Source organism: Varanus komodoensis, unplaced genomic scaffold (assembly GCF_004798865.1).
Source record: "Varanus komodoensis strain SLA01 unplaced genomic scaffold, ASM479886v1 scaffold1, whole genome shotgun sequence".
NCBI lineage: Eukaryota > Metazoa > Chordata > Lepidosauria > Squamata > Varanidae > Varanus > Varanus komodoensis.
In genome coordinates, this window is record NW_025335268.1 from 5918279 (window position 1) to 5941129 (window position 22851).

At 46.1% G+C, this 22851-nt stretch overlaps 1 protein-coding gene and 1 non-coding gene across 2 annotated transcripts; one reads left to right on the forward strand and one right to left on the reverse strand.

Moving 5' to 3' along the window:
* The first annotated feature begins 426 nt into the window (after positions 1 to 426).
* Positions 427 to 499, forward strand: TRNAT-UGU. The gene has a single exon. It is a non-coding gene; the product is annotated as a tRNA-Thr (tRNA).
* A 2737-nt stretch (positions 500 to 3236) lies between these two features.
* Positions 3237 to 22687, reverse strand: HHIPL2 (HHIP like 2). Its single transcript, XM_044448164.1, has 9 exons — positions 22310 to 22687; positions 16767 to 17419; positions 14823 to 14966; positions 13700 to 14031; positions 10827 to 10953; positions 10208 to 10353; positions 8476 to 8557; positions 5099 to 5181; positions 3237 to 4229 (listed from the first exon to the last, which is right to left on the reverse strand). The coding sequence occupies exons 1-9, from the start codon at positions 22685 to 22687 to the stop codon at positions 3820 to 3822; spliced, it is 2355 nt and encodes a 784-aa protein (XP_044304099.1). The 3' UTR covers positions 3237 to 3819.
* Positions 22688 to 22851: the final 164 nt, after the last annotated feature.

Here is a 22851-nt window from a genome sequence, read left to right on the forward strand (position 1 = left end):
ATTGCGCGGTTTGGGGAGGTGAAGGGCAGCTCTTTCTCGCAGGCCCAACTGGCCCCGATTTGCAGCGTCTTGCTAATACCGAGTCGGGTTGCAAAACGGGACTCCGCGATCCGAAGGGAGGTGAATCGAGGGGCAGGGGCATTGAATAAACACTCATTTCTTGGGCGCGAGGGGGGGATAAACTTCCAAAAGGAAACAGAGGCTGAGTTTGCTTTGTTCGTGACCCGTTTCCCAATTATAGCATTAGAACGCTGGCGAAGCAGATCTGAAAATTTCCTCCAGAAAAGCGACCTTTAAGTCCTCTGCAGTGGAAAGGGGGCTTATTGTGTTTTGAGGATGGGAGTGAGCGAAAAATTATTTGTAGGTGGGAAACCTTCGCAGCGAAGAGTACAGTACCATTCATTTGGATAGGCAGAACTGATAGGTGGCTCCATAGCTCAGTGGTTAGAGCACTGGTCTTGTAAACCAGGGGTCGCGAGTTCGATCCTCGCTGGGGCCTGCGGCAGGCTCTTTTTCTTTCCCCATTCGCATTTATTTTTAAAGAAGTCAGTCCGAATATGATACGGTGCAACCCCATTTTAGAATGAGAGCCGCCGATACTTCTCTGTGCTACAAAATCAACATTTCCGTCTTTGCATAAACGAAGAAACTAGGGGTAGCATGATTTTTCAGGGCTCGTAGCTTGGTTGGTGCAGAAGTATTAAAATCTGGATGTATTAAAAGCTCTTAGATCCTATTTGCATTTTGACCTGGTGATTCAAAAGTGTGTATAATGCTTGATCAGCTGCGGGCCGAAATGGATTTACTCGGAGGAGCGAGAGGGCAGCGGCAGCATGCACTTTCAGCTGCCGTTCTGCACTACAGCCAGCAGGTGGCGGAATAAGGCAAGAAACCTACTGCGCTCTCAGTAAAACCTGGCACTAGGATGGGTCGGGCTTAAGCCATTTGAAGGGGCAGCACGTTGTTATTTATGTATTCATGAGTCCATTCTGTTAATTTCTTGCCTTTCCACTTAAAAGTAGTGCTCAAGGTGTATTTTAGTCCTTCTCTGCAGTTAGGGTGGCCAGTTATGTATGGCCAGCAAGCTTCCAAATGAGGCTTTTGCAGGGCCATAGTCCTGTGCTATTCGCAGAATATTATGGGGTAGGTGGACCTGTATGTCAAAACCTCACTTTTCAAAGAGATTCAGGCTGGAGCTTCTTTCAGCCAGGCATGGCATCTTGCTGTGGCACAATCTCAATAGAAACAGACCTATATTCTAATACAGCAAAGATGAGATCTCCAACACTCATTCTGGGTTGTCATCCTGAACGTTGAAGTCTCTGGCCCGCCTGGAAGGTCCTAGGGCAGGGGAGGCAGGGGAGGTTTAAGACTAGGAAAGAGAGTCGTAGTCTTAACCATCCCCCCTCCGCCGTGTTCTACAGAGGGTGCTTCTAGATGGAGGGGTCCCAGCACTGGCTGTCAAAAGGCATCCTGCGGCCAGTCTGTCTCTTCTCACTTACAATTCCCACAGCCAGAAAAAAAAGCAATGAGAAAACACAGAAGGGTGTAATAGGTGGAAGATTTTCACATACAGGCCCACCTACCCCATAATATTCTGGGAATAGCACAGGATGATGGTCCTGCAAAAGCCTCATCTGGAAGTTTGCTGGTCTTGCTGTGAGGTTCTAGAACTTCAGACATGCCAGGCCCAAATCAAAACATTGTATAACTTATGTACAGCAAGTACTGGAGGAAACACGGTTGTGGAGATGTTGCGACATGGGTTCTGATTCTCCTTCTCCCAGCTGCCAGGGCCTGGAACAGGCTAGTTCCCTCTCTTCCCCCGCCCGTTATTTTGCTTTGTTGTTGACTGGATCCACACAGCAATCCAGACTGAATTAGTGCAGAAATAGAACAGAGGGAGTAGATACATGGAATTATGCACCCACGTTCCAGGGAATGCGCCTGAGAGGTCTCTTTGGCTTGGGCAATGTTTTCATAGGATACAGACCATAGTTCTGTCTATTTTAATGTTGCCTACAGTGGCTGGGTTCAGACAACATGATAACCCATAGGTCTGCAGATGCTTTGGATGTCAGTTCCCGGTACCCTTGACCATCAGCAATATTGGCAGGAGTTGAAGCTCTGGGAGTTGAAGCTCAAATTATCTGAAGACCTGTCTGTGGCCCACCCTCACTTTTGATCCTTTTATCCCGCTCCCCCATAACAAGTATCCAATAAACCTCAGCTGAAAGCTGTCAAGGCCTCCTTTATGGCAGGAACATGGCAAGAATCAAAGGTGGGCTGGGCCAGAACTAACTGTTGTGACTGCTCTTCAGTAGCCAGCAGAAGCCAAATAGCAGCTCAGAAAGATGGGCATAGAATTGCAGAACAAGGTATCTCAGAAGAGAATGTGCTTCGCTCAAGAATCATCTCCAGTAGTAGAAGTGGAGCTCATACACATGTCCTCGCACATGTAAAGCTACTGCTCCTTCCCCTCAAGCTTCCCTAATTTTAGCAGCTGAATTTAGGAGGAGGAATGGCTTTGTGAATTGGAAACCCTCATGGATCTACCACAAATACCCAGAGATCTCCGAGTAGCTCCCCAAGGTTGCCATCTTCTCCAATGTGTCTGTGAATTGTGGTGCTTCAAGGCAACAGAACACTTCCACACTTGTAGAGGGACTTCACTTTGTGCATTCTTCCTCATTCCTTTAGTGTGCCCTCTGGATGTTTTAGACTTCAGCTCCCATCAGCTCCAGCCAGCATGAGCAATGGCTAGGGATGCTGGGACCTGCAGCTGAAAACAGCTAGAGGGTACCAGTTTGAGGATGCATGACTATAAAGATCATTTGCTGATATTTTAAAAATCCTGAACATATTCCATAGACACATCTGTTTCGTAATTGAAAATATTCCAACATATAACACTGGCAATCGAAAAGTATTCTCTTGCAAGAGATTTACATGCACACAAACACATGCACACATAACACAGAGATTTCCTTGTTATAGGTGTGGTTTAATTGAATTGAATTGAATGAACAGAGAAAGTGAGAGAAAGATAGCTCCTTTTACTGTGTGTTACAGCTGAGAAAATAAATTCAACTGCCTAATAATGTCATCAAAATACAAACAGCTGGCAACTTTTTAATTTCTGTTCCTTGTTGTTAGAATGCAAAACTCCTCAAGAATCTGAAAATAGTTAGCCCTCGAGGTACACCCAACATGTTTTAAGTTGCAACCCTACGCAAATTAAGGTAGAAAAAAGTCTACAACTCATAATCGCATGCATGTTTAGACAGGGGGCAAAAGCATGGTGAACGTTGTAGGCCTTGCTCAGCCAGTACCAACCTTCTTTTTTCTCAGACTGAAATATTGTGTTTTATGCCACAAAGCATAAACTAGACTTCAGCATATTTTAGTTATGTTGTTTGCCATGGAAATCAACAAGGAACAGACGAAGGTGCAAATCAGTCACCACATTGCACAGACGTGGTCTCACTGGGATCACTGGCCCTGCACGACTGGAATACGTACTCACCAGATTGCTAACTTAAACGGATTAAATGGTCCACGGAGTAAAGTTTGTGCAGAGCAACACCCTGGAAATGGCCTGAGGCAGTTAGTTTCCTAATTACTGTACATGACTGTATCGTATCCATTACAGTCAATGGCCCAGCAGCTGTTTGCACTAGGGAAATGCTGGGGGGCTGTTTGCATGCAAACTATAAACAGGCCTGACTGTCCTAGCTAACTGCTGAATAAAAGCAAAATGAGTCACCCGACCATCTCATCTGGTCCACACTATATGATTCTTGGTTACATTTTGGAAATTCAGATTGCACTTCTTACACTGACCCTCTGTCTCCTCTTTTTATTCTTCGTCTGTGATTTTCCCTTAGTTGCTGACCTCGGTTTTGGTGCTGATGGAAGTTTCTTTTCCACTCTGGTTACCTGAGAGCTTTTTCTCTTTGCTGGAGAGGATGCTGTGTTAGAAGCACGCTGAGTGTGTGCTGGTCTATCCGACTTCGTCTTGGATCTCCGGGCTTGTGGGGATTGTGTAACCTGCTGCTTTTTACCAGGCCTGGTAGGTTTTTGTGACTTATGCTTAGCAGAGCCTTTGCGAGACGTCACAGGCTTTGTAGATTTGTGGCCTGAAGAAGTTGGTGGCCGTTCGGTAGAGTTTGTGGCTCTTTGAGGGGACTGAGCTGTAACAGCTTCCTTGAGCAGTTCGGTGACAGTTTCTGCGGAAATACATTTTAAAAGGTCACCATTTGTGTTTTGGCAGATTAACTTGGCACAGATATTGGCCTGATAAGACTTTCTTCCCACGTTTTCCCTACCGGAAATGAGAGAATGTATTTTTATTTATTTAAAGTTTTTATAAACCATCCCATTACTGGCATCTCCGAGAATACTGCGAATAAGATCATGCCATTCCTTGCTACCTATTGTGGGTGTCTGTTCTTCAGAATTCCCTGTTCCCCCTCAGCTTAGAGCACACCTCATGGTAGACCAGGTGGGGAATGAATTTCCCCAGCAACAATGTTTTGCTTTCCATGCTAATGGAGGGATTTTCTATACAAAGCTCCTAATCTGCTGCATCTGCTCTCCGTTTCATTTCAGAATTGCAATCTGAGCACTGCAGAAGTTTCTTTCCCTGCTGTCCTGGTTCATAGCCTCTGTGTGGCATTGCAGTATACCAGAACTGCACAAGTAAAGAAGTAAAAGCAAAAGTGGCCTCTTTCACTTGTACACTTTAATTTCCCCCCTCTAAAAAGGTCACCAAAAATGTTCTTCAGCCCTGAAGAGAAACTGGAGGGTCACATGATGTCATCTAAAAAACTGCAAACAACTGTGAGTAGGGCATGATGCATACCACTGACACTGCTTGTGTTGTGGGAAGATTACCACTGGAAGACAATGAAGTCTGGAATCCCCTATAAAATGTTATGAATGAGGCAAGGTGAGGCAGTCTCACATGGAAGCACACCTAGTCCACTGCATTTCAAATAGGTTCATGTCATTCAAACCTTCCTTTCAGTTTATTTCAGTAACTGCACTACACAGTCAAAAGGGGAGGAAAAAAAGACCAAAACCTTTATTGACTTACTTGCAAGTGGAGTAAATGGGATTCGCTTACTCTTTGCTTTCACTGGAACAGGCTTCTGCTTACATTTCCCTGGTGGAGCTCTCCTAAAAAACAGATTTGGTCACACAGATCACACGTGGACCTCCAAGAGCAGGCTTGGATCTCTGTTGCCCTTGAGTCTGCAGCAGAGGGAGGGGAACTTTGCATCTGACTTGGAAGCTATATTCTGTTCCAGGCTGGCTTTTTCCAGATGTTTTGGACTGCAAGTCCCATGCAGGCTGGGAATGATGAGAATTCCCAGATGCCAGGTTGGGGAATTCAAATTCCTGCTTTGCTCCCTTTCCACGTGCAGAAGTGAATTCCAGTTGGGGTGAAAACGTGAAGTCCTGATTTTGTACACATGCAAAGTCATTTGTATGGAAAGTGGCTCTGCTGCTGAGGCACGTTTCCCGTAAATGAGGTGTGCATGTCAGTGGGCTAGAGGAGAAGGTGGGTGAAGCAGAGCTGGGGGACTCCATGAAAAGCTGTGGCACCTGGGCAGGTGCCCAACCAGCCTTTGATGCTGGCACTGGTAGAAATATAGTCCAATCACCTGGATATTCTGTATTACAAGGGTGGGGAAACCTTTGCAAAGCTGAGCAACCCTTGGCCTGATTTCCAGAGGTCTCTGCACACAAGCCATTCGGACTCCGGGCGAGAGGGAACTGCCCCTTCCCCCTGCAGACTTCTCAGTGGAGAAGACGAGAGAAAAGAGGAGGGAGGGCAGGGCAAAAGGGGGGAGAGGGGGAGTGGGGTGGCAGATGGGGTTAGAAAAGGGGTTGCTCACTCTTGCTCTATGACTTCAAGCCTCCCCACTTATTCATCTTTCAAATATACTTTCAGAAAAGGAGCTAGAAAACCAGAAAATAGTTAATTTGCCTTGTTTTTGCTTGGAAGCACTGCCTCTTTGACTTCTGTCAACAGCTTTCCTGTTTGTGCTAGACTAGTTCCTGAAGTTCAGCTGAATTCAATGATCTGTCTCAGCTTCAAAATAAATACAAACTAAAAATAAGTGCAAAGATGCATTTTGGCCGCTTTCCCTGCGGTGGATGCGCCAGGGCTCCCTGCATGTTCCTTGGGCACAAAATTCCTCACAGCAGTCTTCCTCAACTTGATACCTCCCAAGTGTAGGGAAACTACAACTCCCATCATCCCTAGTCATCACGCTGGGTGGGGATGATAACCAGTGTAGTCCAACACACCTCGAAAGGGCTGGGTTGGAGAAAGATGCCTTACAGTCTGTCTGAAAGCAAGGCTAATAGAAAACAAGCGCTCACTATGCCCAAAACGACTGGAGCACGGCACAACCCAAGTACTGGTTCCAGACGGCTGGGGGGGGGGCAGGCTTTCTTCAGTGCTGCCTCCTTGCCCCCCCGCCCAGGGTGGCCACCACTTGGGCCCTTGGCAGTGGGGCGCTGTGGCTACAATTGCCTGCCTCCCCCTCCTGTGTGCTCGTGGCCCATCCTTGCACCACCGCAAGGGCAGGGAGCGAGCCCCACCTTCCCCCTCACTCACTTGCAGGCTTAGCTAGTAGTGGCACTTTAAAAGGCCAGGGACCCGAATGGGTCCATTGCAGCTACACCTGCACGCCTGGGAGGGAAGATGGAAGCCACAGCAATGCTGCTGGAGGAGAGCCAACAGAACAGGTAGGTGGGTGAGTGTCAGTCCTGGGGGCCCTTCAGGTGCCCCAGCACGGTGGATGCTGACACGCAGCTTGACAGTGGCTCCTCAGTCAGCCTTCCTGTTCTGTGCACAGGTGAGAGAGGTCTGTAGTTTTGTGGATTCTGAGCTATGAAACTGCCTTATATCTAGTCTGGCCTTTGGTCCAGCTAAACCGGGTTTATCTGTTCTGCCCAGCAGCAGCTTGATACTTTGTTCCTCATCTAACTGGCTGCTCTTTTCTGTTGTTTCTAAGAGATGCTGACCGAGTTGCCGACTGCAAAGACCAGCCATGGATCTCCTTGGGTGCCCACGGGTCAAATACTGTCTCTCAGCCTGAACTACCTCCCCTGGCTATAGTAAGGGTAAAACCGGTGATGGCAGAAACAGGCATGTTACCCTCGAACTCCTTCCAGTAAAGGCACGACAGAAATATAGCATTCAGTGCTTCTTTCGGGAGATGGCCAACTAACTTGGAGAAGGGGGTAGAAGAGCATATTGCGTATACACTGATGGTTGCAGAATCAGCAAAGAAGGGCTACTGAAGACAGTACACAGGAAGCAGTCCATTGCGCCAGGCTTCCTTGACTGGTAGACAAGCAAAGTGAGAAGAGAGAAGGGTACTGTAGAGATGCAGACGGTCCCCGCATCACCAGGTCAGGTTTGGAAAGATTCCTGCCTGAAACTCTGCTGCCAGACAGTGTTGACAATACTGGGCTAGATGGACCGTGGCCTGACTCCGTATACGGCAGCTTCCTGTGTCTCTGGTGTGGTTTTGCAGAGTGCAGACTATTCAGGATATTAGAACAAGATTGAGCTGTGGCCTTGGCTTTGCCACTTTATTTTCAGCCATTCCTACGTGTACCGTGCAATTCTGGGATTGCTTTTCCTAACAGGTTTTGTTTTCCTTTTATTGCAAGCAGCTCTGGGTGGCTTCCAGGTTGCGTGGACGACTGGGGCAAAGCGGAGTCTGCGTCCTGTGGGCTGCTGGTCCTCTGAAAATCATCCTCACTCTCAGAAAAAGTAAAATAAAGCTAGATTTACAGCCACAGGGGAAAAGGTACATGATTGTGCAGCTTTTCCCAGCTGTGAAGAAAATGAGCTTGTGTTTGGAAAATATTTTGAGTGGACAAATAGTTACCAAAGAGAGGACTTAGGAGACCCTCATACAGGAGACTCTGCTGAATCTGAAGCTGTTTTTAAAAAATGCATATATATACCACCGCTTTTCATTTTATGAAACCCTCTTGACTGCTATGTAGTTGTTTGGTGGCTGCAGAAAAAGCTTTCTTACCATTATTATTCTTTTGGGAAACCTGAACCCTTTCAACTAGCTAATGCCTGATGATTTAGGTGGGACCCCACTGCTTTATAAAGGATGGACAGCCTGGTACCCCTCCAGTTTGGTCTACAACAACCTAATTCCTGGCCACTGGCCATGGTGGTCTGGGCTTAGACTCTGTTCAGTCTGCAACTCCAGTGAGATGTTCACTGAATAATCATACCAGTGCAAGAAACTGCAGCTTTCCAGAAATACATTCCAGCAGCAGGTTTCACATATTAAAGCTGAAACCCAATTCTGTGAATCCAACTGTCCCTGCTGTTACTGGTGCCCTGGAAAAAACTGATATGGTTGTTTTTGTTTTTTCTAAACTATATCAACAAAGCAAGGATAATCTGGGATTTCAAAATGTACCAACCTTGCAGGATCCACAAATTTGTAGAGAGCGCCATGGGGAGCATAGGCACTAGGGTAAGATGTTGCCATAAAATAAAGCTCGCCTGGAGACAACAGAGATGGGAAAGCCAGGAACATAAATGGTTTCAGACAAAACTGCACAAAATGAACCAACACTTGGCAAGTTGCACTTGCTCTCTACATAATCCAGGCTAGCAAAAATGGTGACCCCACCAAGCTGAACACAGCCATATACAGTAACTTGCCAGGGACCTCTTTCTCTGCCATCCCCCCGTTTTTGCAGTTGCACAGGCAGTTTTGAGCCAGTGGCAGGACACCATATCTGAAAAAGGAAATGGCATTCGGCGTCATTGGATGCAAGCTGAGCAAGCCTGTTCTGCAAAGAGCCCTGGCAGCCGGACCAAGGGTGCATGTCATGCAGCTTCTTGTACCCACAGTGGCCCACCAGAGGTCTCTGCAAAGCACACAAGCAGGGCACGAAGAAGCAAGATATGGCGGTCTTGGCTTGGGCAGGTGCAGGTCACCCACCCATCCTGCTGGACTAGATGGACCTTTGGTCTGATCCAGCACGGCTTTGCTTATGTTCTTCATGTTCCCTGGCAAGCGGCGTTCAGCTGTACATGGTCCCTCTGAATGGGAAGTTTGTCAGACTTCCCAAGCCAGTAGCCATCAGAGTGCTGGGCCAGCCATGAGGCAGAGTGTGGCAACTGCATCGGGTGGTAGACGCAGCGGTAGCGCCGCACACGGCAGCCGGGCATTCCAGCTGGGCCCCTGGCCATTCTCAGCCTCTCCTGCCCTCGAAACTAACCTGCTGTCCTAAGGTGTGGTGGAGGGCACGGTCCCATTGCCAGCACCAACGTAAGGTTTGACTTACAGGGCCTGCTGGCTTCTGCACGTGGGGCAGGGCAAGGAACTGCCTTTGGGCCAGCCGCTCACTCGCGGCCTAACATACCTTCCAGGGCTGCTGGAGGATAACATGGAGCTGTGTAAGCCACCTAGGATTCCTCAGCAGAGCAGAAAAAAGCAGGATAGAAATGCAAAGTAAGAGTAATAACTGACATGCAGTGGGAGTGATGGTTTTTACTGAGAACTCTGCTGGGAAGGGAAACTAAAACTTCCCCTTCCTGTGTGATGTGGTGCTGACAATTATTGCCCCCACCCTTGCACCGGGTGTGTGTGTGTGTGTTTAGTGACATGACTGCTGTGTCACATGCAGTTAGGCTTGGCCCTACTACTGGGCCAAATGAGGCAATCCCCTCAGGCAGCTGACTTTGGATGACCTGGACACACAGCAAATGGCTAGTTACTGGATGCATAATCGCTGCATTTTCACTGTGAGGGCGGCAGGGACTTCAGGGCCTTTGGGATTTCCTGCCAGTTGCTGCTCTGTAATGGACTAAGTTTGGTTTTCATTTAAGAAGGTGTTGCCAGCATCACTGTAAAGCAAAACATCTCGCAGCTGAGCTAATGTGTACACACACACATTTTATTTGTGCAATAATCACCAGTTACTATTGCTAGATCAGGGCTGGAACACACCCAAGGCCTCCTAGGAAAGGAGTAAATCCATACACTGTCTCATCACTTTCTCTGTTGTGAAAGATGGTTACAGCTGTTGACTCGGAAGTCTGCCTTTACCAAAAGTTGGAAGCACACCTTGTGTTTGTCTTCACTCACTGAGTGAAATAAACAAGCTAGTTTCTTAGGCAAAAAGATGCAGCAACAGCCCTTACCTGCTTCATCTTCTGCAAAGGAGATGATGTATTTGTTGTAAGTGCTGATCAGCCCTGGAAAAGCACAGGCTTTGGTGCTGCCAATGCAAATGTCTTGCTTCTTCCATTTATTTGACCTCTCATCTTCATGCAAAGCCATCAGGCGACTGCAAAGCAAAAACGCATGTTTTATAGTTTCATAACTCCAAGTTTAGGAAAATTTGGCTGGGACATCCCTATAAGGGAGAGAGGAAACCAGATCTCTGGCCCATAATTCAAATTAACTTTTTCTTCAGCAGAAATGAGGTTGAACAAGAGTTCAACTTTTCTGTCACAACAAAAATTAGTTTGAGGCATCACAGTGTTGTGCATCTTGTGTACATCAAGTGGTGACAACGCTAATTAAATCCATTTCATTTCCAAGTTGTAACATAACCAAAGGCAGAAAAGCTGAAGCAGGGACAAATAACTCCTACAAGGCACTCTATAGTCTTGGGAATGGACCACAAAGAATTACAGTCTGAATACCTGGATACTTGGGAGACTTACTCAAGAGGAACAAACGTCAATATCTGTTGAGACAGCATCTAGGAGCCCCACAGTGCCCTTAAATATGAATGGAAACTAGTTTCTTCCTTACCCATTCATAAAATCACCAAAAATGTAGAGGCCATTGAGGTTTGGAGACTCACATCCTCTATACACATACCCTCCGGTGACTGATTTTCCCACAGAGTGTCCATAGGCAAATATGGGAAGTATGTCATCTGTTAAAACAGGGAAAAGAGAGTGTACTCCAGACCATTTCATTATATCTTTTTTATTTACTAGCCATTCTGAGATTAGAAACTTTCATCGGTTTTAACAGTCACAGTCACTTTCTGATTTTGATTTTTTTTGCTGGTATTATGTTTTTGTTGTTTATAGTTGCTATTTGTTGTTATAATTTTTGTAAGCTGTCCTGGGATGTTTTTTTCATATAGGACAGGATATAAATATTTTAAATAAATAAATAAATAAATAGGAACTGACATCCCCTGAGAGCATCACCACAAATTTTCTGAGTGCCCATCCGAATGACCCTCCAGCCCTCCCTCCCTCTCTCTCTCACTCACACACACGACCCAGGATGCTGGCTGACTGCTGAGAGTGGGCAGAAGACAGTCGGGGAGGAGAGGGGCGGGACTGGAATGGAGTGTCCTGAAGAGCGGCCCTCTCCATTGCTGCTTGGTTGCAGTCCCCACTTTTTCTTTCTAATGTAAATTGGGTCTCTCCGTACAAGCAGGACTCTTTCTCCAGAAAGTCATCTGGGCTGAAGGGATTCGTAATCCAACACCCGTGAGGTTGGAGAGGCTGCCCTAAGTAAAGCCCCCACGTGAGCAGCCAAGCAAGAGGAAGCGTCTGTAAATGTTTCTGGCAGATCATCCCTTACTACTACTTCAAGGTACCTTGTGTGGCTTAATATCTGTGGGAAAAGAGGGATGTAATGGCTGTGGTCGATCCATTCCTTCCCAAGACATTTTGCACAGAATGGCACCCCTGCTGAATCCGGGTAGAGAATATCATGCATGGTAAAGTGTTCTTCTTGCTCGCCAGCAGGAAAGAAATAGAACAATAAAAACAACCATTTGCTGCCCTTTCATGGCCCCCACAAGTGGCTGCCAGGCGTGGCCACCTCAGTCTGGCCGTGCATTCTTATTCCTTGGGCTGAGTCAGCATTCCAGAATGACTTGGGGCAGAGGGGACATAGGCTGGTCCATGCGGTGCCCAGGCTTGGCATGATCAGGCTTCTCCTGAGGCCCCACAGCCCAGCAGGGACCTGCTGGCCTGAGCCCCTTAGCCCGTGCCTCCTCTTCATCATGGCGGGCTGCTTGTTCACTGCCCTCTCATGCTTGCCCAGATGAAGGTGGTGGGGAGAAGGAAAGTGGGGCGGTTCATTTCATTAACTGTTTGCTCCCTCGTGGCGGCAGTAAGAGAGCCAGTGTGGCGTAGTGGTGAAGAGCGCAGGACTGGGACTCGGGAGACCTGGGTTCTGGGGCTGACTCAGCCATGGAGCTCAGTGGGTGACTTTGGGCTGGTCACAAACTCCCAGCCCAACCTACCTGACAGGACTGTTGTGAGAATAAGATTTTTTTAATTTTTATTTTCTTAACATACACAAATGCATAGAAAAAATGTAGAATTGAGAAAAAATAGTATAGACAGAACAATAGTATAGACAGAACAAACTGAAGTGAACAAGATAAACAAAATAGACAAGATTGCCAAGGGAATTTTAAACAGATACAGCCTATATTATAACCCCACAAAATTACTCTCATTCTATCTTCCCACACTTTATTAGAGTTTACGGAAAAAAAATCATTATTCTATACATCAACAGACACTGCTTTCCTTTTTCTTTTCCTAACGCCCCTGAACTTCCATTAATCATGCAGACACAATAAAATTTGCATTTATCATTAAATTCTTCTAACGATCTTCTATTTACATAGTTGGTTAGCTTTGCCATCACTGCATGTTTTGCTAATCTATTTCTCCATTCCTCAATAGTTGGGAGCTCTGGTGATTTCTATTTAGAAGCAATTGAGGTTCTTGTTGCTGTGGTCATATACTTAAATAATTCTGACATATTTTTCAAAAGGGTCTCCTGGATGATACTCAAAAAAGCATGTTCTTGGGACTCATAGGAGACTTAATTTTGAAGATTTTCTGCATGTATCAATTTCCAAAATGTTTGTGTTATATCACATGTTGCATTTCCAACATTTCCGTTATAATTCTTATCTATTTTTCCAATATCTTTTGGAGTCATATACCACCAATAAAACATCATGAGGATAAGACTGAGAGGAGGAGAACGACAATGATGTAAACCGAGGCTTCGGCGAATGGGGCGGCATAAAAATGTTTTAATAAATAAATAATAAATAAATAAATAAATAAACTGCCTTGAGTTCCTCTGAAGGAAGAAAGATGAGATAGAAATCTAATAAATAAATAAATGGAAGAGAACCCAAAGGAGAAGATGCTGGTAAGAAGGCTGACTTACTGAGGGAAGGGGCCATGAAGAGTGTTATGCCCAAGGGCCCAACACCCAACACCTAAGCAGGCACCAAATTCATTCCAAGAGTAAGGAGAACTGCCATCCTTCTAGAAGAAGAATTTGGCATTTTGCGTTTGCTGTACAGTCTGCATTTGCCAAGCCTCTTCTGCACCCTGGACCCTCAATCTACAATAGCACTCAAGGGGCAAAAATAAGCTGCCACCCCCAAAATGTGCTTAAACCTTTATCCAGGTACCATGTTCTCAATCTAGTTCTTAACTCTCCCACTTCACCTCGCCAGGTTCATTAACTGCCCAAAGAACTGAGGTGCAGCTCTTTATAAAGTCTTCATTCAGTCCCATATCTTCACACAGTCATATAGCTCCAGCATGATAACAGACTAAATAATTTTACAAAGCAGAGAGCTTTGCAAGAGTTGTACTGAAACTGACAGGCTGCTTCCTTACCTAAGGAGGAGTTTTGGCACAACTTGATGTCATAACACTCAAAGCCTTCCTTTGCTCTCCAGCCGTAGTTCCCTCCCTTGACAATGATGTCCACTTCTTCAAACTTGTTCTGGCCAACATCACCACAGAATATTCTTCCCCGTCCCTTGTGGGTGAGTGGATCACCTCTGTCCACAGAGCAACGCCACATGTTTCTCACCCCATAAGCATAGACTTCTGGGCGTGCTTTAGGGTCAGAGGAAAAAGGGTTGTCCGGCGGGATGCGATAAGGCTTCCTGTCTGAGCTTTGTCCATCCACATCTATCCGTAAAACCTTTCCTAATAAACTACTCCTGAGAGGAAATCAAGACATAGAAAAGTAAACATCAGAAGAGATCAAAATGGTTCACTGTACAGATATTTGTTTAAATGCATTGTTCAACTAGCAATGGGTTAATTGCCAAGGCAGGTCACGGCAGAGCAATGCCTGAGTCTAAAACCAAGATGTGTACAACCCATGTACAGAGTTAAGCCAGACTGAGTTAAGTCAGACTATTTAAAAAATAGTTACAGAACAGATTAACCTTATTTACATTGAACCTTATGGGGAAATGTGACTTGGCTCGTGACCAAAAATGGGCTCACAAGCACATTTGGAGGGGCCAGAACTGATTAACCTTATTTACATTGAATCTTATGGGGAAATTTGACCTGGGTCACAACCAATTTGGGTCACAACCAAAGTCGTGGAACTGATTAAGTTCATGAGCCAAGGTACCACTGTATTTTATTGTATTTGTGGTGTGTGTTTCTATGAATTGATGTGAGCTGTCCAGAATGCTTTGGTAATGGGTAAAATTAAATTAAACAAAATATAAACAAAATAATGTGTCAGCATTTATTTAAAAGTTGCTTAACCTACCATTGTGTTGACTGGTAGTCTGAATTACAGATTTTTTTAAAAAAATCAAGGGATGAAAAATAAGATAATTGTGAAACTAAATTGTTAGAATAAGGAGCATACAGTATATATAATGTGGTTCCAAAGACAAACCTAGCCATCTTGTATATATAACAATCACATATTGTGTGTGAGAGAGAGACAGAGAGAGAGAGATATGAGTGTGCTGGTCATCTGACTTACTTGTTCTGAGCGTTCCCAAATTTACCAAAAGGGTCCCCAGCTTTCCCTCCATCCCCTGTGAACAGGTACATGTAGCCATCCAGGCCAAAGAGGATCTGTCCCCCATTATGATTTGCAGCTGGTTCTTCAATCTCTAAGAGATTCCTGAAACAGGGGGGACAAATAACATTCAGAAAATATGAAAAAGAGCAGAAAATGCAATTGAATCCTTTGGATGAGATTCAAGGTCTCACTGGGTTCAAAAAGACACAACTCGCTTGATCAACATGCAGAACATCTTGTCTGCACAGTACTTTATGTTTATTTTTTCCTAGACTAAGCAAAAAAGGACCTCAATATTCCTTTGCAAATTGTATTATTCTGCTGAAGTCTGTCAACAGAAGATCTGCCAGCGGTGGAAAAGTCATGGCACTCCAGCTTGTCCCTCTCAGAAGATGAACTGGGTCAGAGCATCGGGTCTGTCCACATGCATACCGGGGCCAACAGGAAGGGTCCAGAGCCTTTACTGCAGCAGGCAAGTGCAGCGAGACCCATGTCTCCACTTCACCCTGCAACACACTTCTTTGCCTTCTCCTTGCTCTGGCCCAGGCAATGATGAAGATGTGAACAAGCACTAATTGATACTTCCTCATTGCACTTATCAATGAGGAAGAGCAGCCACTGCTGACAGTGCTGCTGAGGACCAGACCCATAGCTGGGGGTGGGCTAGGGAGGCCTTCCCCATGGTGGTTTTCTGCCAGCTGACTTTATCTTCCCATGAACAGTGTTTTAAAAGTTTGTGATTTTGTCTTTGAAAGGTCTGCACACCAGAAGAAATGCCCCCTATTTTCCGGCAGCCCCCAGCTCCTCTGGTGAGACAGGTGACTCACGCAGGGAGGGGACCTGTTGAGAGCTTCTGGCCAAGGCTGCTCCAGAACTTGGAACTGATGGTCCCTTCGTGTGGACTAAACTGCCAATTGCTGGCTTAGCACCCAAGTACCATAACTGTCTTATGTGTATATGTTGCACAACATCCTGAGATTTTAAGGAGTACAGAGAATAACCGGGGGCTACAGGGCTCCTGCTGCCTGTCCTGGAGTGGGAGAATTGTCTGTAGAAGGTCCTTCTGCATCAGGCCATTCCTACATCACCATGTACTTCAACCCACATCATGGCACATCTTAAAATGGCAGTAACTGGGCATGGCTGGAGGAATGTCCAGAGTAATGCTGTGCAGCTGTTACTCTTATTTTTATTTTATTGTATTAATTTGTTGTAAACCGTTCCAAGACTTCTGTGGTGGGACAGTATAGGATAGTTTTACATAAATAAAGAGCTCCTTCCTTGGGAGGTCCTGTGGCCTAATGAATTAAAAGAGGGGCTTTCACTGACTGCTGCCCTCCAGTTGTGTAGAACTCCATCTCCCATTGATCAGCAAGCATGATCAGTGGTCAGGGATGATGGGAGTTGGAGTCCAAACTATGTAGAGGGCACCCGAATGGGGAAAGCTGCTTAAAACTCCAGGACGTTGCTTGATCCAACTGGTAGATCAAGAAGTTCAAATCTTGCACAAACAGACACCAAACCTTAGGTAGGTCCTGGATCATAAAAGACGGAAGAGTGTTTCCCTAGAGGAACTTGAGTTCAGCTCCCACAACTCAAGTTTAGATAGACTCTGCAGCCATGGGCAACAGTGCTGCTCCAGTCATGCATCGTTCTTGAGAATTACGCTCCCCTTCTTCAGCAGCAGGGAAAATAAAGTATGTGCCTCATCACGGTTTATACAGATTGCAGTCTCGGCACCCGGCTGGCTTTGTTTTAGCACAGGGTGCACAAGGCCTTAGTTACGCTATCTCAGCCTAACGCATCACAGCGTCGCTGCAAGGACAACATGGGCTCATGTGGCCTTAGGATAACACACAACAGACAACCAAATGAAGAGGTAAGCTTAGGGGAAAAGGTTACCTTTCTGAACTTGCATCGGCTCTGTTGAGGTCTGATGCAGAGACCGTTAGTTCACTGATCCTGATTTTCTCCACCTTCTTTTTGTCTTGGAAGGAGTAGTAAATGTAGAATTTCCCGTTGTCTTTGAACTTGGGGTGGAAAGCCATCCCAAGGAAGCCCCTCTCATCCCCTACCCAGGGGGTAGCCAGCACCAGGTTTTTAATATCCAAGAAGGGTTCCTCCAGGCGACTGCCATCTGGAAGATAGACCCAGATGATGCCCACCTGCTCGGCCACAAACATGCGGTGGGTGTTGTCGTTGGCATGCACCATCAGCACCGGATTCCTCAGCCCATTGGCCACCTCTCGCAGGCACAGCTGAAGGCAGCCTTTCTTATCTGCCACCACCGAGCCCAGGTTGCGGTTCAGGTTTGTGTTCTTCAGCACATCGGGGAAGCAGTAATCTTCATCCTGGATGTTGAGGAGGTTGCAGAAGCGGGTCTTGTTCTTCTCACAGCACTCGTGGATGTGCTTGTCGCTGGTAAGCAACGTGATGGCGGAGCGGCAGTAGAGGTGGAACTCGGAGCAGTAGTCGAAGCAAAGGCCGGGGAGGTTGCGAAGCGGCGTCTGGGGGTTCTCAGCATCGTAGAGATGAGCTGCATAGGGGGAGCATTCCTGTTGAAGGGTGAACATCCATTCAGTCCTGGTCTGAGAAACTGCTGTACCACTCCCAAATCAACTCATCTCATTCTGCATTTACAGCCCTCAAATGCCACTTAATGAATCAAATCTCTAAGTGATCCACACACAAAATTGTTTAAAAATACCATTAAAATGCAACAAGCAATTAGCATGACGGTGACAAACATATTTTAACCATCAGTGAGAAGAAACAATAACATGGAGCAGATTTAATGTGCAAATGTGGTGTCGTGGTTTGAGTGTTCGACTGGGACTGTGAAGTAGGTTATGTAGGCATCAGGTAAGAGGCCATTTGTCACTTATTTTTATCAGGTTTGGAGCACTGGAGATCTCCTTCCCATTGGCTGCTGCACTGCTTTCAACTGGAGATGCCAGGACTGAACCTGGTGAAGCAAACACTTTCCCACCAAGCTCTGGTCACTCTGAAACTTGAGGCTGAGAAAAAAGCAGCCCAAGATCACCCAGCCAGGTTCAAGTCTGAGTGTGGAGGCTTGAACCTGGCTCTTACTGCTCAGTTCCTAGAAGGCCAGCCTAAGACCCTTTGCCACCAGAAGCAACAGGAAATACAGTATGCCCTCCCACCCTTCCATCCTCAAACACCAACTGGGCTTACTTGCAAACTGGTAATGGGGCAGCATCGCCATCACACCTGAGGGTAGGAGGCTAGCGTGTCAGGGGTAGGAGTGGCCACGTGGTGCTCACCGCCTGCCCTCCAACACCGCGCTGCCGTCCCCACCTCGCCTAAGGCAGCTGTCCCCATTTGCCCAGTAGTAGGAACGGTCCTTACAGCAAGTGCGAGAGTTGTGAGCAAAGGCGGTGGTGCACAGGGAATCTTAGACGTGAATTGACAGCTCCGCTGGGGGCACGGCACTGGGCTCTGGGTGACCACGGGGAGTGTTACTGCTCATTTCCTCCTCCACTGCCATCCCATGCTTTACAACGGCCTCTACATCCCTTCTATATCCATTATAAAAAGAAAAGAAACGCTCTGGCAAGTGCAGTTTCATATTTAAAACATGCTTACTACCTTGATGTTACAACCATTTGGAATAAGTACCTTTGGTTGGGTTCTGACGATATCAGAACGTATATTCAACCCATACACAGTCCTGGAGCGTGGGTCCTTGTGTTGACTAAACCCAATCAATTTGTTATAAAAGAGAAGAGGGGATGATATGGATTTAAAATAAATAAATAAATAATACTTTAGCCGTGTATCTATAATTGCTGAAGGCCTTGGCAATTATAGGCAGCCTATAAATATATGCAAATAAATATGTCTGCCTGGCTACACCTGACTATAAAATAATTTGGAATTTAAGAAGAAAGGCTACTGTGCTGAGCAGGGCAGGGCCAGCCACTGTGGGTTCTGGCTTTTCCATGCTGGCCCCAATCCTTGCACTAGGCCTGCTTGCTGCTGGCCCCATCACCCACGGCTCGCTGGGTGGTCAAAGAAGGGCTAGTTATTGGCCCCAGGACCCAGCCCTGGCTGCCCCTCTGAGCAAAGACATGGCCTGCAGTGCTGTGGGACCCTAGAAAGTGCCTGGTAGTGGCTGCCACATTCTTTTAAGCCAGCCTTAATTGTTCAGCTGCTGGATGTGCAATACATGGCAGTTTTTGAGAACGAGCGATGTTAACTCTTCATGGCTCAGGGTGCTTTTGTGAGCCGTCCGGAGGCTTTGTTGCTGCGATGGGGGCGGCATAGAAATGTTTTAAATAAATAAACTTCCAAGTGCAGCTCAACAAAATGTCCCTTTGACCAACAGAGATCCTTTCCCCCACCATTTCTGTTGGATCTGACTCCAAGGCCAAGCTTTGTTTCTGCATTATCTCTGTATGCAAGAATGCAGGCAACATCCATTGTGGCGAAACATGCCTGAGGCTGAGACCACATTCCTTAGGGTCTACATAACCTTGCTGCCTTACAGGGAAAGGTTGGCTCATTGGTTGCAAGGTCGCAGAAGAGGGGAGGCATTGGTCATTGCTCCAACTTCTTCCTCAGAGGGCAGATAAAAATGAAGTCATTTGGTGCCTGGATCCTTGACATTTGCTGTGCTATAATGATCTCTTCCCAGGTCCCTTCCATGAAAAGCGGCTTCCACATAACTTTTAGCCTGGAGCCATACAGAATTAGCAGTTGTTCCCAATTACAGTGGTTAAATCTGTTATTTCGTTTCCTTCATCTTTTTCCACCATGAGCAGAATGCATTAATTTTGAACACTTATACACTGCTTTTCATCATACTAGATTTCAGGGTAACGTGCAAGTACATTCTTCTATTTACAACAATAGAGTGGCTAGAAATCTGGTTCCCCTGGAACTGCAGACTTTAACCCACTGAACTGGTAGGTTAATCAACTAAAACATCAGGGAGCAATACCAATGTGCAGGCTTGCCAGCTGAAGGGGGTTAGAACAAGGAGGATGTTCTCCTCCACCATTGGAGAGGAGCTACAACAATGGGCACTGGGGGGTATGTAGACCTACCACTATTCATATTTCTTCTGGTGTTAGGTCTCAAAATGGGGCACGTCAGAGGTGAGTTGGAATCGGTATTGGATCCCCTGCATCCAAAGCTCATTGGCTCTCCCAAGAGGCCCCAGAATGTAGCTGATGTGGTGAATTTCCTCCCATTGATTCAGAAGAAGGGGCGGTTTCAGGAGACATGAGATTCACTTGGCGATTTGTGGGAAAGAAAAACCCACCTGCAATCTACCCATCTACTTCACTCCCACCTATTCACCCAATTGTTCCAATATATTATTGATCAGCAAATGCCTAATAAGGCCACCGATGTGAGGCATCTAAACAGAGTTTTAGAAACTTTTGGGAGTTCTGCTGTGTTACTGTATTAGTGGATGCAGAAAAATATTAAAGTCTACTTCGGCTTCGGCGAATGGGGCGGCATAAAATGTTTTAATAAATAAATAAATACTGTTCTAACAATGAATGGTAGTTTTGTTTATTAAATCCAGTGTTGTGTCATATTAAGTAACTAAAAATACACCTATAGAGATATTGGTACTATGGAATATGTTATTTTAAGTTATTTGTTTAAACCATTTAGAGAGCTGATTATTACGCTCATTGATTTATTGGCTGACAAATTTACAAAGACTCCTTTTGCCTTATGGGTTTGTGTAGCACTTGAAAGTGAACAAATTTATTCTGGTATACACTTCTCATGGACATCTAATGAAGTGGGCTGTAGTCCACAAAAGCTGGTGCCAGAATAAATGTGTCGGCTTTTAAGGTGCCACGAAGTTCTTTGTTGTTTCAGAAGTTCAGGTTTCTGCGGCTGTACATTTTCTCTGAAAAGCGGTTTCATTCTGACTTCAGCATCTGAGCAGTGCGCCCCACCCCCCTGTAAAGAAGTCATATTCAGTACATACGAGATAGTAGTGCAGGATGAAAGAGGCTGAGCTGGAAGAATATTAAGTGTGGATTTTGGCAGCTCTGTGTTGGCAGATGGTGAATCACGGGCTGCCTTATGCTAAAAGGGGACCCCTTTCTAGCCATAAATCAACCGATAGGCGGGAGGCCAGGAGGAGGGGCTGCTGCCCCCTTGGCTCATTGTTCTTCCCTTGCACCGGCCTGGCTGCTCCCTTCCACCAGAGCAGCAGCCTCAAACCAGCGGGCCAAGCGGGGCAGCTGCGACAAGAGAGAGGTCTGCCAGCCACTGGCTTGATCTGAGGCAGCTTTCAGAGCCGCAGTCTTTGCAGGACACTAGGCAGGAGCACAAGCGAAACAGGTCCTGTATGGCATCTGAGAAGCAAAACACCACGGTCCACAGGCCGACTTTATTCAGGCCTTCATAAGCTGCAGAGCAGCCAGTTGGCCTGCATTTGCAAAGCAAAATGAAGAAGAATCCATTTTCTTTTGTGCTGCTTGCAGACACAAAGCCTGCACCTCTCTAGCACCAGAAGACATTGTTGCTCCTTTATTGGATCCAGAGTGTTACTATGCCTTGCAATTTCAGGGTATAAAATAATTCATCGTTCCCACTGAGCCCCACAACAACCTTTCAAAGCAGGTTTAAGTGGATGACAGATTGTGACTTGTCCAGGGAGGTGTAAGCGATTACACAGAAGAGAAACAATCACTTTAAAGAAGAGTTTTTAAGTGGTTTGAGAAAGGTTTTTATATGGGGTACACCTGTATTCCTTTTGTCATAGTACTGCCAAATAGGTTTTCAAACAGGTTTCCAGACTGATTTCTTTTAAGCTCTACAAACCTGTTGACCAGAGACTAAAGTAGCACAAGTGTACACACCAGAGAGGGATCAGTCTTTCAAATCGTCCTCAAATCTCAAGAAAAACGCAACCGCCTCGACTCTACAGCAGGGATGGGGAATGTTCACACTCTAAATGTCGGAATGCAACTCCCGTCTTGCCTCACCATTCGTGATCCTGGCTCAGGCTGATGGGAGCTGTGGCCCGACAACATCTGGAGTTTACACTGTTGCCCCTGCTGTACTGTTTTCATTTGTAAGAGCAAGGATGCGGACTTGAGTTTCCCACACATCCGAGCCAGAATTCTGTTCACTGAATCACGACAGCTTCAGACTCTTTTGCAATGCTTTAGTTTGATTACACAGCTTAAAGCACCTTGATATCTGTATGCTTGGCAGTTATATAGAATGAATCAATGCACTGGAATCTCTTTGTCTCTACTGAATAATACTACAGAATTCTTTTAGAAAATGTGGCTGGTGTATTTCCCCAGTAAACTCAGAGGTAAACATCCACTCATTGAGTTTTGTTATGTTTTGCTCCCCTGCTTCTCACACAAGCCATGGTAGCTTACAGCAAGTCCGTAAAAATGATGCACCTGAAGGCCAGCCACTTGAAAACATGACCTTACCTGGCACAATATGTCCTTGATGTATCCTCCGCACAACTTGTGGGCGTGGGGATCAATGTAATCCATGATCTCCCAGTACTTGGCTGCGATGGTATTATCCTTGTCCTGGTCACAACAGCCAAACGTCTCATAGGCAGAGCAGAACTCCAGGTGGAAAGGTGGCTGGAAAGGTGGGCCATAATCAAGGCACTGTGGGTGTCCCAGGAGCACCCCAAATTGGCATAGCAGGACAAAAGCGACACAAATAAGCCTGGAAGAATTTAAGGAAATCCTGGAGTTGTTGTTCTTGTAGGAGGCTGCAGTACTTTTCTTCAGTGGAGGTTTCCTCAGGTCAGATGAATCTGAGATGCAGCCACCTAGAAGATGAGGGCTATTCATCTTCTGAGCTTTGAAACATCCCTGCCAGTGCTCCGTGTTTGTTCAGGTTTGCTTACACCCACTCTCTCTCACTCCTCAGGCTCCCATTAAGTTTACTATTGGTTAGTTGAGAAGCAACCCTTCAGACCGCCTCTTTGCTATTCCACGCCTTGCACCAGGAAAAT

What these genes read in the sequence shown, in the direction of transcription:
- HHIPL2 (XM_044448164.1), bottom strand. Translation starts at nt 22,687, where the DNA reads ATGAATAGCCCTCATCTTCTAGGTGGCTGCATCTCAGATTCATCTGAC. An exon ending in TCAAGGACATATTGTGCCAG is followed by an intron (nt 17,420 to 22,309) that starts GTAAGGTCATGT and finishes ACCCTTCAACAG; the next exon opens with GAATGCTCCCCCTATGCAGC. An exon ending in TTTGGTGATTTTATGAATGG is followed by an intron (nt 10,354 to 10,826) that starts GTAAGGAAGAAA and finishes TTTGCTTTGCAG; the next exon opens with TCGCCTGATGGCTTTGCATG.